This window comes from Narcine bancroftii, chromosome 6, assembly GCF_036971445.1.
Source record: "Narcine bancroftii isolate sNarBan1 chromosome 6, sNarBan1.hap1, whole genome shotgun sequence".
NCBI lineage: Eukaryota > Metazoa > Chordata > Chondrichthyes > Torpediniformes > Narcinidae > Narcine > Narcine bancroftii.
In genome coordinates, this window is record NC_091474.1 from 139259561 (window position 1) to 139278150 (window position 18590).

The window sequence follows — 18590 nt, forward strand, 5'->3', positions numbered from 1 at the left end:
TCACCCAGCGTCATTCCCACAGCAACAGGTCTCCCCCGGACAATAAAGCAGCTGTGCCTGGGGATGGATGTGAATCTCATCATCAGATGGAGCGGGGTTGGAGACGTCAGTGACGGTCCTCCTGCGGTGGGAGCTGGTTTGTGGAGGAGGCTGCGGCCTGTGTCCAAACCTGGAGGTGAGATGTGAGGTGGCCTAGGCCTGTAAAAACTTTGGGCATATCAATCCCTCTGCCTCCCCTGAACCAAAGAGTCGCCACATGTTCATGTTCACTCCCCAACTCTTCCTTTGCTACATCAATGACTGCATTGGTAGCTACCTCTTGTACCCCCACAGAACTTGACAAGTTCATTAACATCATTGACAACTTCCACCCTATCCTTGAATTTATTCAGATTTTTCCCTTTTGTGGATATCTGTTTCCATCTCGTGAGACAAATTATTCATGGGCATTTATTGAATACCTAGTTACTACCTGGATTGTACCTCTTCCTTCCCCATCTCTTGGAAGGATGCAATCCAGTTCTTTGATCCCTCTGCTCCACCTCCACTAAATCCGTGGGTAAGGGCTTCCACTCCAGGACATCCAAGTTATCCTCATTATTCTGACATTACTTCCCGTGGTATCTTTGATAAAGCCCTTATCCATATCTCAATTTGCTCCCATACCAGACAGAACAAGGGCATAATTTCTTTAATCCTACATTCCACCCCACCAGCCTCCATGACTCGCACAGCATTCTCCAACACTTCTTCCAACTTCAACAAGACCCCACCGCCAGCCGCATCATCTTTTCCCCACCGCTATCCACTTTTCACAGGGATAAGTCTATCTGTCATTCCTTCGTCTGATCTTTCCTCCCACCCACCTTTTCATCATATTGGGCATTCCCCTATGTAACAGCAGGAAGTGCAAAGCATTTCCCTTTATGTCAAGACACACAGAGATGCTGGAGGTATGCTTAAGGTAGTGAACCAGGCCCACTGTTCCAAAGTCTAATTGGCTAAATGTTATTCTAATCTTTCTTCTAAATGTGATAAATATATAAATGAAGAAGGCACATTGTTTCATATGTTCTGGTTATGTCCTTCTCTTTCCAATTTTTGGGAAGGGGTATGTCGTACCTTGTCTTTAGTCCTTAATATTAATTTGACTCCAAATCCTTTTCTCACTCTCTTTGGAATAAGTGGGCCAGCTGGTCTGATATTGACTGCTTCCCAAGTCATTGTCCTTGCTTCCCTTATCTCGCTAGAAGGGCCACATTAATGAGATGGAAAGATGCTGTCTCTCCCACATGACATGATGGCATGTTTTTTTTTATGGGGTTCTTTTCTTAATTATTTTCAAAATTTGTAAGATTCATTATCTTCTGGTTTATGACCCCATTTTTTTTAAAGCCTCTGTAGGGTAAGGTTTGATTAGTAGATCAGTATTTAATTTTTTTTTCTGTTTTTTTTAATGTAACATAAGTTACAATAGCATTTGATAAGATTTATTAATATTCTATTTTATTTTCATGTACCTATGTAACATTTATATGCTGAAACTAAGAAAATATTGAAAAGAAATGCTGGAGGAACTCAGCCGGCCTCACAGCATCCACAGGGGGTAAATCTCCCTTCCTCGTCTCTATTCAGGGCCACAAACAGACCTTCCTGGTGAGGCAGAACCTCATATGCATCTTGTCCAACCTAATCTACTGCATTCAATGCATTCAGTATGACTCCACCACATCTGTGAGATCAAACACAGACTGGTTTGCCACTTCACCAAAACCTTTACTTTGTAGATCAAAGCGAGAACTGCAAGTTACTAACATTTTTTATTCTCCTGTTCATTTCCTCAAATGTATCTGTCCTCACCTTCATCCATTGTCATGCTTGACGAACATCACATCCTCCTCGACAGCCTTAAACCCAATTACATTAACATTGAATTTTCAAATTCAAGTTCAAACTTATTGTCAGAGTTCATATGTGACATCACATACAATCCTGAGATTACTTTTTTCCATGGGCCAGGCAGAATTTATAATTACCAATGTAAATGTAAATTGTACTCAAAGAACTATAAACAAACTAACTGCGCAAATCAGAAGCATAAATATTCAGTAATAAATAATGAGCAAAGTGCATGTCCTCAAATGAGTCTCTGAATGAGTCTGTAGTTCAGAAATCTGATAAATCTTCACTACCTCACATCTTCCAGAGTGTTGTAGACTTGCACCAGTCTTCGAAGACCAATTTGCTACAACCAAATTTAATCTGACTGGCAAGAGAGCAACAACTATAAGAAGTTTGCTTCTTCCAAGAATTCTGAGCTGTAAGGAGTAAAGTATGTGGAAGGCAGTAAATCTAATCTAATTCAGAGGTAAATGGGTATTGTTTCCTTTCTGCATTTTCTTAAAATAGATTTGATGTAATGTAAAAAAACTCTGATTTCTTGCAGATTAACTTATCCCATTGATTCTATGAAATTATTGGCAATGGATTGAAAGATAGGTTCTTCTTCACTGAAGCAGTGTTTCCTCTGTTCTAGTTCTTTAATATCAGTTCCTCCAGTTTCCGATTATCAGAAATGCTTGGAACCAGACCTCTCTCGATTAAGCGGATTTTTCAGATCTTCGGGAATTTTGTCTAAAGCAGACCAGTAGCATTAGGGGAATATTTGTGTTGGCTGTCACTGATCCCTGATACCTCCCCACTGCCATTGCAAATCCTGCCAGGGAGCTCAAAGTCCCCGCTCCTGTCTGGGAGCCTGATGTTTCACCTCACCTGTAAGTGGTAGGAGATTGCACAGGGATTGACCTCCAGCAGAGGGAGCGGCTCGGGAAAGTGGGGAGAGAGCACAGCTCGGGCTGGCAAGTGGGAAGAAAGCAGCAGCGCAGCTTGGGTCGGTGAGCGGGGAAAGAGTGCGGTATTCAATTCAAATTCTGAGAATGCCACAATGCAATTTATCACAAAGTTGCAATAACTCATGGCAAAAACAATGACAATTTATGAATAAATAACCAGTGCTATCCTTTCCTTCATTGTGGACAAATTTCTCCTTTGTAAAATTGATACCCTGTCGTCCCACTTGAGGACAGTGGATAAATTTTTTTTCAAATTGTGACATCATGTCTCACCCAGAAAAAAAACCAAACAAACCTTTCAGATATTCGGAATTTTGATTGATCAATTTTCAGTTAATCAGAAATGTACTGTATTGAGTGTTGGATTAACGACGTATTGTTTGCTCATTTCAGCATGAAGTTTAAGGTGGAAACTGGATCTTACCAGACAAATAAATGAGAAAGATTAAATGGAATTATTTAAGAATAACATGACAAAAATTATAAATGTTAGGTATAGGTTAGTTCAATATAATTTTTTGCATAAGTTATATTTGATTCCACAAAAACTAAACAGATTGAATCCTGCTTTATCAGATTTATGTTTTAAGTAAATGATGTAACAGTCAGAGACCATCTGGGAAATAGCGATCATAGTATGATTGAATTTCTCATTCAGATGGAAGGGGAAATAGTTAGATCTAAAACTAATATATTATGCTTAAACAGGGGTGACTACCATAGGATGAGAGAGGAATTGGGCAGAGTGGACTGGGAGCACAAGCTAATTGATGAAACAGTTGAGGAACCGTAGAAGATTTTCAAAGAAATATTTTGTAATGCTCAACAAAAATATATTCCGGTCAGGAAAAAGGGCAGCAAGGGAGGGAAAAATCAACCGTGATTAACAAAGGAAATAAAGGAGAGTATAAAATTGAAGACGCAGTTGTACAAAGCTGCAAAGAGCAGTGGGAAACTGGAAGATTGGGATAACTTTAAGAGACAACAAGGGGTTACAAAGCAGGTAATAAGAAATGGGAAAAAAGATTATGAAAGTAAATTGGCACAAAATATAAAAACAGAAAGCAAATAATTTTATAAATATATAAAACGGAAGAGGGTGGCCAGAGTTAACATAGGAGGATGAGAAAGGAAAACTGGTAGCAAAAAATGAGGAAATGGCCGAGGCACTGATGCGAATGTTGGGGAGGGCCTTGATAAAATAGTTGTTACAAAGGAAGTAGTGGGAGAAACTAATGGGACTAAAGCCAGACAAATCACCTGGTCCTGATGATATGAATCCAAGGGTTCTGAAGGAAATGGCAGAAGTTATAGTTGGTGGTCATATACCAAAATTCCTTGGATTCTGGGAAGGTCCCGGCAGACTGGAAGACAGCAAATGTCACACCACTTTTTAAGAAGGGATGTAGGCAGAAGACTGGAAATTATCGGCCAATTAGCTTGAAGTCTGTAGTTGGAAAAATGCTTGAAGCCAACATTAAAGATGAAATAGTGAAACTTTTGGAATGTAAGGGTTCAATCAGGCAGATGCAGCATGGTTTTAGAAAGGGAAGATCTTGTTTGACAAACTTGTTAGGATTCTTTGAGGATATAATGGGTGCGGTGGATAGAGGGGAACAGGTTGATGTTGTACATTTGGATTTCCAGAAAGCGTTTGATAAGGTGCTGCACAAGAGACTTATCAGTAAGTTACAGGAAAGTGGAGTCCGGGGAAGTATATTGGCCTGGATTGAAAATTGGTTATCTGACAGGAGGCAGAAAGTCAGGATAAGTGGGAGTTTTTCAGGTTGGCAGAGAGTGGTAAGTGGGGTGCCACAAGGGTCAGTATTAGGCCCACAACTGTTCATCATTTACATTGATGACTCAGAGGAGGGGACAAAATGTGGTGTAGCCAAGTTTGCGGATGACACCAAATTGAGTGGAAGAGCAAATTGTAATGAGGAAGTGGAGAGTCTGCAGAATAATATAGTTAAGCTGGATGAGTGGGCAAAGGTCTGGCAGATGGAGTACAATGTTAGTAAGTGTGAGGTTACCCACTTTGGCAAGAAAAATAAAAGAGCTGAATATTATTTAAAGGGTGAAAAACTGGAGCATGCTGTTGAGCAGAGGGACTTGGGAGTGCTTGTGCATGAATCACAAAAAGTTAGGTTGCAGGTGCAGCAGGTTATTAAGAAGGCAAATGGAATGTTGGCCTTCATCGCTAGAGGAATTGAATTCAGGAGTAGGGAGGTAATGTTGCAACTGTATTAGGTACTGGTGAGACTGCACCTGGAGTACTGTGTCCAGTTCTGGTCTCCATATTTGAGGAAGGATATACTGACTTTGGGGACGGTCCAGAGAAGGTTTACTAGGTTGATCTCTGGGATGAAGGGATTGACTTATGATGAAAGATTAAATTGTCTAGGATTGTATTTGCTCAAGTTCAGAAGAATGAGAGGAGATCTTATAGAAACATATAGGATTATGAAGGATATGGATAGGATAGATGTAGGAAGGTTTTTTGAGCTGGCCGGGGAAACTAAAATGAGAGGACACAGTCTCAAGATTCGGGGGAGTAGATTTAGGACAGAGATGAGGAAAAATAGTTTTTCCCAGAGAGTAGTGAATGTTTGGAATTCTCTAACCAGGGAAGTGGTTGAGGCTGCCTCATTAAACATATTTAAAATTTGGTTAGATAAATTTTTACATGATAGAGGAATTAGGGGATATGGGGAGAAGGCATGTAGGTGTAGTTAGGTCATAAATTAGATCAGCCATGAACTTATTGAAAGGTGGAGCAGGCTCGATGGGCCATTTTTGGCCTACTCATGTTCCTACTTCCTATGTTCCTATGTTTGGATGTGAGATTGGAACTTTCTTTGCATTCTACTTGGAAGTGTCCTAACGTTAAATATTTTTGGCTGGAAGTTGTTAACTTTTGCGAATGATTTATGGGGGTTAAGTTGTTTTTATTGATTCAATGTTATTTTTATTGAGTAAATTAAGGTTATAATAACTAAATTAAAATTTACTCTGTATAAAATTGAATTTGAACAAATTGCTTTAACAGGTTCTAGGAAATGCATAGCAATATCATTGAAGTCAGATACAGATTTTGGTAGGGAAAGATGGCATGCAGATCTTCGTTTGTGAATACCACTTGAGAAGATTACCTACAGTTTACAAAATAAATATCGTGTCTCTCAGAAAATATGAATACTATGTTTACAAAATGTGGGTTTATATGTTTAATAGACTCTCTAAAGTCCTAATTTCTTGGTAGCATCCAATATTAGACTTTATTATATAAATGCTCTATTCCCTTGGCATTCTCCGATCCTTTTTCTATTGTGACAGATTATAGATATGTTTTTGGAGATAAATTGGTGCAGGTTTTTTAGTGTAAGTCACATACAAACACTTGAGTACAGATCTTATTTTAAATACTGGAGCTCTGCTCATGCTAGACAGGCCGGCTCCAAGAGCCTTTGCAAAAGCTTTGGAGAGTGCCCAAGAGACTTCGCTAATGGATTGTTGTTTACAAAAAGGGAACAGATTAAATAACTCATCGGAGCCGCAGGCTGGAGTAGAACTTGCTGTTCTAAGAGGATTGTGTACTTTTTCTCAGAGAGAGAGAATTCAGTTCTGCTGTGCTACAGTCAGCAGCAGCAGCTGGGACTGGAACAGGACAAGCTGGAAAGCTTGTGGAAAAACTCATTTGGAAGATGGGTTGTGAGTGCTTAGTTCAGCCTGGTCAAAGCCCTTGTGGTTCATACAAGAGGACTGGCTGCCTAATGTTTAACTTGGAATAAGAGAACAAAAAGGAACCCTGTGGTGACTTGAAAGAAAGACATTATCACCTGGAAAACCCTGATGGGGCAAGTTTCTTCAGCAAGACACTGACGTGGCTGGTTACAAAGAATCAGTTGTGGGTGTCCAGTGAACAACAAATTTCTCTCTCTGAAAATGACAAGAACCTTCTTGAGCGGTAACCATTTACCTTTCAAGCACCAAAGCCTGGTCAACTTCATAAATGTTAAATTCTGTGCACAGTATAAAAATTGCCTGCAACCAGTGAACTTCAAGGAATGAGAAGTGAGATTGGACTGCAAACCAAAAAACTTTTCTTATAAACTTATTGCATACACGTGCGCTTAGAATTAGAAGGAGGTTAATTTAGGTTAGTTAAGTCAATAGTGATAAGTTAAAGAGAGATACTGTTTTCATGTATAAAGATCATTAAAAACAACTTTTGTTTAAGTAACCATTTGTCTTGGTGAATTTCTATTGCTGCTGGGTTTATGGGTCCTCTGGGCTCATAACACTATTTTCTTTCTTCTTTCTTTGTTCTTTCTAGGGGTTTTATGGGGAGGGGAGATGTGAGTTGGGTGGGTTTATATTACCAGATGTATATTTTTTTTGAAATAGCTTTTGAATTGAATGTATTGTAATTAGTATTGTGATTTAAAATTTGTAAATATACCATTTTTTAAAATTCAGCATGAAATCTCCACTCAAGCCTCTGTACTTTATATTGGAATAGATTTCTGGGTTGTGTGCTGACTATAATTTACATATTTTTTTGGGAACGTACAATCTTTTTCCAAGCACTATTTAAATGATTTGCTACCTTCCTCATTGTTTCCAGCTGGTTCCATTCTTTTTTTTGTTTCTGTAATTCAGAAAATATTAAGGATGATGCTCCAAGGGATATGTTCACACAGTGAGCAACAGGATCATCCTTAATTAAAATATTTATAAGCTCACATTCTGCAGCAGAATCTCCAGAATACATTGGCAAGTTACAGTTAGTTCAAAATCACTGTTTGTAATTTCTTCAATTTTTCAAATTGGTTCTGACTTTTTTTTAATATCAGTGCACACTATCTTGCTCCACACAATAAATGAAACCAGTGAAATGTACATGTGCACAGTGCTTTCTTTTTTCCTGTGGTAGAAGTGAATGAATTCCTTTTTATGCTTGCTAAACTTAATACTGGAGTGTATGTGGTTTGAATTCAAGCAAATTAATGTTTTTATTTCCATGTAAAACTGTGATTATAATTTCTTGTACCTTCAAATGTGACTCGTGAGATCATCGAAGCACATGGCACTAAAGGAGACCTTTCAGGCCATCATGCTGCTACTAGGTCTTTGAAGTAGCATCTAATTAGCCGTGCTTCACTATATTTTCCTTCCGAATGTGTAACTTTATTTATGGTTTCTTTATATGCATATATTGAGCAGCTATAAAATTTAATTTCCAAGACCATTGTAAAGTAGTTTGTTTGAGATTATCATGTTAAAGCATTCCCTCATGAAGCTGTGAGTCAGAAGGAATCTAAGGTTAATTGGCTGTTATATTTCTGACATTATAGCATTGAATTCACTTCAAAAGTACACACAGTACCTGGATTATGAGAAATGTCCATAATCAAAATTTTCCATGTCAGATTAAAACGATCGTAATGAGGCTTGATTGACATGAACATCTATTTGTTTTCTTTCCTCTATTGCTATAATGCTACTGAATCAGAGTGTCATTTTTCTTTGAAGACTGGATGCCTTTAGAATTATCTATCCACTGCCCCTGTTCCATAACTCTAGAAGATGTTTAAATTTTGGTAACTAATTTTGCTGTCTTGAGAAATATTTTAACATGTATGGGAGAGTTTCTGTAAAATTAGATTTCCGTAAGCCTGGTCTTCCATAAACCAGGGATCCCTTGTACACTTTTATCTGTTGCAGATGTCTGAGGCTGTGAAAGATATTCTATAAGTATTTTTTTTCTTTCTTTTACCATTTCTCCTCCATTCCTTTGACAGCTATCAAAGTTCATTGTGTGCTTTGGAACATGCCTTGGTTTTAAACAGATCTATGAGAAGCAGCTTATAGTAATTGTCTTTATTTCTCACAAGCAGTTTTACAGAAATAACAGCAATAGAAAAGGCTGGAGTCATCAGTCTTCAGGATCTATTAATATCCTTTGATACTCAAGCTTGTGTCAGGTGCCATATTTCTTGAATCATAAACAAGATACATTTTAGTCTTAAACATCAAACTGATTCCTTTAAAGTGTAAATGCATTTTCATCTTACTCAACAAATGCTGCCAGCAGAAGATTAACTGATCATTCATCTGAATGCCATTTGTGGGAAGTTAACTGATGCAGAATGATTGAAGTTTGTTCTCATCCTATCCGTACTTCAAAATATATTGCATTGTGTGAAGTGCTTTGAGGTATCTTGTGTGTCGAAATGTAGTTCTTTTTATAAATTTAATCTGCAGTACCTAAATTGAACAGGGTGTCCCTAAATTGATTTATTATTACAAGACAGGCCTTGATTTTCAACAGTTGCTTTTAAAATAGTTGTCAAATAAAGGCTGTACTTTAAGTTATATATTTTACAACTTGCTCTAATATGGCTGGTAACACATAATTCCTTACGTGGTCAACATTTCATTACTTCTGACATACCCTTATTTACAATAATTGTTGTCCATAAAAGTTTTAAAGTATATCTGTTACTTTCCAAAATTGGTTTATGACCATCCAATTTGTATTAACAATAATCAAACTTTTCATTCAGATTTAATACATACATCGCATATGTTCCTGAGATTTTTGTCCCCCTGTGGACGAGGCAGAATTACCACTTATTGGTAGAGCAAAAAAATCAGCAAATGTAAATAAAGAAAAATACATCCCACAATCTCAAGTTCAATATGAAGCACAAAATGAACTAAAATTCAGATGCTTAGCTCATGATAGATATCCCTCTATTCCAGTAGTTCTCAAACTATTTTTTTCCACTCACATGCCACCTTAAGTAATTGCTTACTAACCACAGAGTACCTATGGCATAGGCTAGTTGAGGGATTACTTAAGGTGGTATGTGAGTGGAAAGAAAAATGTTGAGAACCACTGCTCTATTCCCTGTGACATTCATGTGTTTCTCTACAAGCCTCTTAAATGCTCTGATTGTATTTCCTTCTATCTCTACCCCTGACAGCCCATTCCAGGCATCAACCATTGTGTGTGTGTGTGTGTGTGTGTGTGTGTGTGTGTAAAATTAAATAAGAAATGTCCCACCCTTTCCTTAATGGTACGTCCTCCAGTATTTAACATTTTTAAAGTGGGAAAACAATACTGTCTCTGCCTCACAAATTTTTATAAATCTCTATCAGGTTTCCCCTCAGCTTCTGATGCTCCAGGAAAAAAAATCTAATAAATTTGTCCAACCTCTCCCCAGAGCCCTCGAGACTAGGCAGTATCCTGGTAAATCTCTTCTGTGCCCATTCCAAGGCCTCCACATTCTCCTCACCATGCGGTAACTGGAACTGCACACAGCATTTCAAATGCTGCCTAACTAAAGTAATATATGGCTGTGATATAATTTCCTTGCTTTTATACTCAATGCACCAACCAACTATACAACTTCTTTATAATGCAGCTAGCAACTTTCAAGGAGCTTTTGGCCTGAACGCTCCCAGTTTCCCTCTGCACAACTTGCTTTTAAAAGTCCTACCTTTAACTGCATACCTTTCAGTTACTCTTGGCCTCCCAAAGTGCAACAACTCACACTTACCCAGATTAAGCTCCATCTGGTATTTCCTTTCCCGTACTGTAATTCATCTCTATCCATTGATATTCTTTGCAATATATGCTGGAGATACTCAGCAGCCCAAGCAGCATCCAAACCTGATGAAGGACTCTGGCCGGAAATGTTGGTTACCCTTTACTTCCAATGGATATTGCATGACCTGCTTGGTTTCTGCAGCATATTTGTGTATTGCACTCAACCCCAGGATCTGCAGTATTTTTGTTTAACTCAATATTTATTATATCCCCCTACGCTCTCCATAATTCCACTCTTTCCTCGTAGCATTTGCAAAGTTACAACCCACTCACCTCCGTTTTCATCCAAGATATTTATATATGTGGTATCATCAATGCTCACAGACCTTCAGCCAGAATAACACCCTTCCTCTGTCTTCTGTGCTCAGGGCCAGCCAATTCTGAATTCAAACGATCCCATGCTTCTATACCTCCTGGACCTGTCTGGACCTTGCATGAACTTTTTTCTTGTTAGACTTAGCACGCATGGGACTTGCTGTTTCTAAGGAATGATCAATTTCCTCCCCTCTGGTTAAATTTGTGAACAAAATATCCTCCTTTGAAATCATTGCTTAGCCCTAATTTTGTGCAATTACATAATAAGGGTGAGGAAAAGTTGGCAGCCAGTGATAGATTTCTTGTGATCATTCCTTCCATCAAAATCAATAACCATTAAGGAAAGATGAAAAAATTGCAATCTCATTGGTATGCACTTTATTTAACAAAATTATTCTGACCAGCGCTCATAACAGTGGTATCAAATGGAAAAAATGCCCTCTTCAAATCACTCTGCTCCACAAGACAGGGAGTTAACACTGGTCCTAAATCCTTCCTTTGTAAAGATGGTTTTCACCGACAGTACCTAATAACCTGAATGTACCTGAGATTATCTGATCTCGGAAGCTAAGCAGTCTCAGGTCTGATCAGTACTTGGAGGGGAGACCGTCTAGGACAGGGATGTCAAACTCAAATTCACAGAGGGCCAAAATTAAAAACTTGGACTAAGTCGTGGGCCAAACTAAATATTTATTGAAAATTTTCAAAAACATCTGCATGTTTTCTCTTTTTTCAACATATGTAATGTTAAACTTTTTCTTATTAAAATAAATGTTTAATAATAGTTTTGGTTGAACTCTTTCCAGAAGAAGCATTAACAAATGAGAAATAAAATATTCAATAAATAATATTTCTCTATAGCCTTTAAGCTCCTTTTAAATGTATTTTTTTTCACAAGCCAATAAGTCAAAAAAATAACAACTTGCTTCAATGAAAATCCAATCTTTCAACTATGAACAGTCCAAAGTTAACCAAAGAAAATATTAATCCAAGCTTAGCTTGCTACACTGTGATTTACTCTGATGCACCTGGGTCTAAGCCAGATACTTGGCATCGCTTCTTAGATGCAAGTTCATCAAACTCTGGGGTCAGAGTTTGCCTCCCACCTGTCTTGAAAGGTCCTGTTTTCTGTCTTTCGTTTGGCCATTTTTCATAAGGGGTTTATTCCATGTGAGTTGGGCGATAGGTCGCAGATGCTAATGACAGTAAAGAGAGGAGATGGGGGCGATTAGCGGGCTGACGGGCTGGCGCCAATGCATTTGCAAAGCATTCTGGGATTTGTAGTATTAGCTGTGCATGCGCTATACTGGCGCGGCAGCTAGCGGGCCAGCTCTAATACATATTTGATATGATCTTGCGGGCCAAATATAATTATATCACGGGCCAAATTTGGCCCGCGGGCCTCAGTTTGACATGTGTGGTCTAGGAACACCAGGTGCTGTTGATTTCTGTGAGGGGTGCTAGACAAAGTGCTGACTCTCTATTCTGCCTTACATTCTAAATGTAGTATTACATGGCAATAATGAAACCTTTACCTTTATCAGCACATGTATTTTTGGTCACATTTTCTCACATAAATGTTACTATTTATTTTGTTGTATAGCTGACCAAACTGGGATGCTGTTCGTTGGAGATGCAATGTTGCAAGTTAGTGAGACTTTTCCATTGAATTTTTATTTTCTTTATTTAAGAGATGCTGCAGATAAATTAGATGAAATTATTTCTGGCATGTATACATACTACATTTTTTTCAATTGCAGATCAATGGCATTAATGTTGAAAATGCTACACATGAGGAAGTGGTGAGTGTTAACTGAATTTATGCAGTGATGAATTAAAGGTGGCGGAAGAATGTAGCAATGGATGATTGTAAAACATTTTCACCCAGTGACTATAGCTTAGTAGCATATTGTTCAAGCAAGGTTTACTGCCACTATATAAAAAGTAAGTATACATGACTGATAATCAAATTCCTTAGTGGTACGCCAACCCACTTGGGTTTTCCTGTTATGCCATGGATCCTGCTGTACTTTTGTTATTGATTGTAACACTGCCACTAAAGCACGACAACGCAAGATGATTTTGACAACATTACTGATCTTACCAAGTGTTGGATTGCAAGTGACAGAAATATAAAATACAATGGAGAAAAGATGACTGGAAGGAGTAATGCTGCCTAAACTTTAAGTGAGCTTAAGATAGAATAAATCAATAAGTGGGACAAAGATTCATAGCTGAAAGGCTAATGGTGCCACTTGATGCACTGTACATTGGGACATTTCAAGAAGAGAACCAGCAGCAAGTCTTTCAGTCCCAGTGGACAACTATTCATCACAGCTCATGGCTAATCACTCTGTCAGCTACATCCACTCATCTTTGCCATGTATCTCTTGAAACTCAAAGAAATGTGATTCAATTTTCTCTGAAAAATAAATGTAAATTTATCTGTCACCACAACCTTCAGAAAGAAAAGAAATGAAGTTTTGTAGCGACTGCTACATGAATTGAGACTCATTACAACCACGTTGAGGGTTTCAACGAACTGTTTATTTCAATCCATGTGCGCCCCTTTAAGGGTAGTACGACCTCCGCCCTGTGTTGTCGGTGATGTCACCATGCTCGTCTGAGGCGCATGTGCTTTGTTCAAACCCATGCAGCACGGAGGTCCCCCAACAGCACCATCTTCTCGAGGCTGCCACGCCAGCGTGGCAGTCCAAGCGGGTCCGGTTCACCATGAGTATGTGCACCACCACACAATCCCCTCCCAGAACCGGCTTACGCGTCTTGGGCGGCCAGCCTTGTCATTTTGGCTGGGTCATCGTTACCGGTTGGCTGAGGTCTAGGTGTGCCGCCTTCAGACAGTCGACGGTGAACAATTCCCCCTTGCCCCTGATGCCCAAGGTGAATGTCTTGCCTGAGCACTGCAGGACTTTGTAGGGGCCTTCAAAGGGGCGCTGTAGGGGCATGGTGTATGGACCAAACCGGTAAAAAATGAACTCGGCTGTGTCCAGATCCTTGTGGACATAGGATGTGCGGCTGCTGTGGTGGGGGCGCGAGTGAGGCGAGCTTACCCTGCAAGTCTGCCAGCAAGGTCCAACTCTCGGCTGCGGGGCCGGTGTTCGGGCCGAAGAACTCCCCAGGTAGTGACAGCGGCACGATGCAAACCAACTCCATGGATGATACCTGTAGGTCTTCCTTCGGAGCCATTCTGATGTCGAACAGGAGCCAAGGCAACTCGTCCATCCAACTGGGACAGGTGAGGTGAGACATGAGGGCCGACTTTAGGCACCGGTGGAAACGTTCCTCTAGGCCGTTGGCTTGGGGATGGTATGCAGTGGTGTGGTGGAGCTTCATTCCCAAGAGATTCGCCATCTGTGACCAGAGGGCGGGCATGAACTGAGCACCCCTGTCGTTTGTCATGTGTGCTGGGACCCCGAACCTGGCGATCCAGTGGGTGAGTAGGTTCCTGGCACAGGTCTCAGCAGAAGTATCCCTCAGTGGGATGGCTTCCAGCCAGCTCGTCACGCGGTTGACCACTGTCAATAAATAGCGGACGTCCCTGGACACCAGCAGGGGACCCACGATGTCAAAGTTTATGTGCTGGAACCTCTTGGCCATGGAGTCGAACTGCTGTACCGGGGCCTTTACATGGCGGTGGACCTTGGAGGTCTGACACTGCATGCAGTTCCTTGCCATCTGGTCTACTTGCTTCTTGAGGCCATGCCACACGAATTGTTTCACCACCATGCGAACCGAGGTTTTGACCGAGGGGTCAGCCAAATCATGGACCATGCTGAAAGCCTGTGTCCTCCATTGTGGTGGAACTACTGGGCATGGCGAGCTGGTGGAGACATTGCAGAGCAGTGTGTTGGGGCTGCTCGGTAACTCGAGGTTCTGGAACTGGAGCTGGAGCCCTCTGATGGAGGTGCGGAGAGCTTGCGTATCCACATTGTCCTTCTGTGCCTGCGCTAGCTGGGCATAGTCCAGGCCAAGGGCGAGGCTGTGGATGGTGGTCCTTTAGAGCGCGTCTGCCACGACATTGTCCTTACCCACTCGGTTTTGGATGTCGGTGGTGAACTCTGATACATAGGACAGGCCCGCTGTTGGTTCGCCGACCAGGGATCCTTTGCCATAGCAATGTCCTGAGTGAGTTATTTGTGGTCGGTAAGCACGGTGAAAGGCCTGCCCTCCAGGAAGTATCGGAAATGTCTGATGGCCAGGTACAGGGCCAGGAGTTCCCTGTCGAAGGTGCAGTATTTCAGTTCTGGGGGGCAGAGATGCCTGCTGACAAAGGCAAGCGGGTGCCACTGGCTGTTGACTAATTGTTTCAGGGTGCCCCCAACGGCCGTAGCCAACACATCCACTGAGAGCACGGTGTGGGCGTCTGGCTGCAGGTGGGTTAGTAGAGTGGAGCTCGCCAGGGCGTCTTTCATCACTGTGAAAGCACTCTCGGCCTCTTCTGTCCATTCCGTGGCTTTGTTCTTCGTGGCGATAAGTGCAAACAACGGTCGCATGGTTCAAGCCACCCCTGGGATGAACCGGTGATAGAAGTTAACCATGCCAATTAATTCTTGTAGGCCCTGAGGGTGGCGGGATTTGGGAACTGGCATACAGCTGCGACCTTCTCAGGTGCCAGAGCATCTCTGTCTGCTGAGATGGTATAGCGCAGGAACTGCTGGAACTGCCTACCAAAATAACACTTGCCATGTTGACCGTGAGACCGAACTCTGCCAGGTGGGTGAACAGTGCATGGAGATGGACCTTGTGCTCGTCATGGTCCATACTGGCAATGAGGATGTCATCGAGATAGATGAACACAAAGTCCAAGTATCCGCCCACTGCGTCCATCAGGTGTTGGAATGTCTGGGCCGCGTTTTTGAGGCTGAAAGGCATCGGCAGGAAATCAAAGAGGCCGAACGGCGTGACAATCATGGTCTTGCCAATGTCTTCGGGGTGGACCGGAATTTGGTGGTAACCCTGTACCAGGTTGACCTTCGAGAAAACCTTAGCGCCATTGCAGGTTGGCCATAAAGTCCTGTATGTGAGGGATGGAGTATCGGTCCAGTGTGGTCGCATCATTGAGGTGACGGTAGTCCCCGCAAGGGCGCCAACCCCTGGAAGTCTTAGGGACCATGTGGAGGGGGGAGGCCCAAGGGCTATCCGATCTGCAGATGATCCCTAGCTCCTGCAGTCAGAAGAACTCCTTCTTAGCCAGTTGCAACTTCTCGGGGGGCAACCACCTGGCTTTGGCATGGAGAGGGTGGCCCTGGGTCGAGATGTGGTGTAAGACTCCATGCTGGGGCAGGGCGGAAGTGAACTGCGGCTGCAGGTTAGAGCAGAACTCATCAAGGATGCGGGAATACTCATCCATGGGGGCACTTATGTGGCATTGAGGCAGATGGATTGGAAGGTGCAAGTATTTACCAACCGCTTGCCTTTGATGTCCACCAACAGGCTGTGCGCCTGGAGTTAATTTGCCCCCAACAGTGCCGTGCCCACTGAGGCCAGCACAAAAATCCAGCGGAACTTGTCCTTGCTGATCTGGATCTGTGCACTGTGTGTGCCGAAAGTCCTGATGGAGGATCTGTTTGTTGCCCGTAGGGTAAGACCCCGTGCATGGGTGCGAGTCTTGAAGGTGGTCAGGGGGGAGCGCGCTCAGTTCAGCTCCAGTGTCTACCAGGAACCGTTGACCACAGGAATTGTCGGTCACATGCAGGAGGCTGTTGGCGTGGCCATCCACTGTAGCCATTAACAGCACTGGCCGGGTCATTTCCCTGAAATGTACAGGGCTGCCTGCACTTGTGGGCTTGAGCCCCCCAGCATTGATGGTAGAAACACCAGGTGGGGTGGTGTTCTTCTGGCTTGTGCTTGGGGAGCACTTGTGGCCGACTGGGCCTTGGACGGGCAACCTGGCTGAGAGCAGTCTCGTTTTCTCACTTGGTTCGACCGAGGACATCTGTGCGGGATGCAACTCATCGTGGATCGGAGAAGTCCTCATCTGCCAGCAGGAGTTGTATGTCCTCAGACATTTGTTCGAGGAAAATTTGCTGGAAAGGGAAATAGGATCTGTGGTCCTCTGCAAGCGCTAGCATTTTGTCCATGAGGGAAGATGGGCTTCTGTCTCCCAGACCATCCAGGTGTAGGAGCCTTGAGGCGTGCTGCTGCGGGGAGAGGCCGAAGGTGCCAAGGAGGAGGTTCTTGAGGGAGAGGTATTTACCTTGCTCCAGTGGGTTGTGGATGAGGTCGTCAACTCTGGTCGTGGTCTATTCATCAAGCACGCTCACGACGTGGTAGAAAATTGTGGTGTCTGATGTGATGTGTCGGAGGCGAAACTGTGCTTCCGCCAGTCCGAACCAAGTGCTTGGGCGATGTGTCCAGAAGGGGGGCAGTTTCACTGCCACTGCGTTGATTTCTGTGGAATCCATATCGAGAGACCAGAAAACTGTCTGGACTCACTGGGGTCACCAATGTAATGTCTGCTACACGAATTGAAAGTCACTACCACCACGTTGGTGTTTTCAACAAACTTTTTATTTCAAACTTCATGCACGTCCCGTCCCCACATCTTCCGTGATGTCACCATGCTCTCTCTTGAGGCGCGCGCTTTGTTCAAACCCACATGGCATGGAGGTCCCCCGATGGCGCCATCTTCTCACAGCTGCCACGCTGGCACAGCGGTACAAGTGGGGCTGTTTCACCATGAGTATGTGTGCTGTCACAGTTTACAATTTATTTTGTATGAAAAAATACGTTTGGATTCCCTTGTTTTTATTCCTCAACCAAGAAAATCCTTTTTTTTATATTTATATATATATTTATATGTATATATATATATATATATATATATCAAATCCTATTCATAGTTGGAACATCTCTGTAACATAACCTGGCCTATCAGTATTTCACATCTCAACCTTTTCCCCAATACTTAGAATTTATATGGAACTGTCAAGGTTTGTCAAGACATTTTAAAACTAAAGAACAACAGTAAAATTCCTGTTATCAGGAATTAAAAGGCCCTTTCAGGTAGCCTGAACACCCCAGTGTAAAGCCGCATAATCTCCCTCGCTTGTGGCTAAAGACATGTTCATTTAATATAGCAGAAGCAGCTCCAAGGCATCGACACCAACCGTTCTCTGGGAGGAAAAATCGGCGGAGCACGGCGCTCCACTGACGCACCTGAATGTGCAGCCGCTATAAGTGGCTGACTGGGGGTGGGCTGATGACCCAAACTGAATCTTTGAATGATCATTTCTACACATGGATGTAGCCTGACTCAGCGAGTTCCTCCAGTCGCTCATTGCTTGCACAACATTCCAGAATTTTTAATCTTTTTCTATAAATCTATGAAGTTTGTTAATCATATCTAAACCTCCAAAAAGGATTTAATGCTCTGCCTTCAATTTCCTTTGGCTTTCCAGTGAGAAGGTTAGGTCAAAATGAATTTGTGGAATGGTATATGTGGAGTTTGCATATTTTCCCTCTGACTATGTGAGTTCTCTGCTTGCTTCAAAAATGTGGACTAATTAACCACTGTAAGTTGTCTCTAGTGTGTAGGTGAATGGTAGACTCTGGATGGAGTTGGAGTTGATGAGTGTGAGAGAAGAATAAAACAGGGTTAGTGTAATCGGCCGCTTAGGGTCAGCAGGGACTTTTGGCTGAAAGGCCTGTTTACATGCTGTATGGCTGTGAGAATATGTATGCTGGAGGATTAATTGGCTGCTATAAATTACTCTCTCGGGTTGGCAAAAATCACCAAAGAATCAAAGGGAAGATGGTGAACCGACATAGAAAAAAAATTGCAA

The 18590-nt window shown here is 42.1% G+C and overlaps 1 protein-coding gene across 1 annotated transcript in view; it reads left to right on the forward strand.

Annotated features, from left to right (window-relative positions):
* sntg2 (syntrophin, gamma 2) overlaps positions 1 to 18590 on the forward strand; it is a 276157-nt gene that overhangs the window by 80755 nt on the left and 176812 nt on the right. Inside the window, exons 5-6 of the mRNA XM_069888098.1 lie at positions 12389 to 12432; positions 12546 to 12587. Coding sequence (XP_069744199.1) covers positions 12389 to 12432; positions 12546 to 12587 — 86 coding nt within the window. The remainder of the gene's footprint in view (positions 1 to 12388; positions 12433 to 12545; positions 12588 to 18590) is intronic.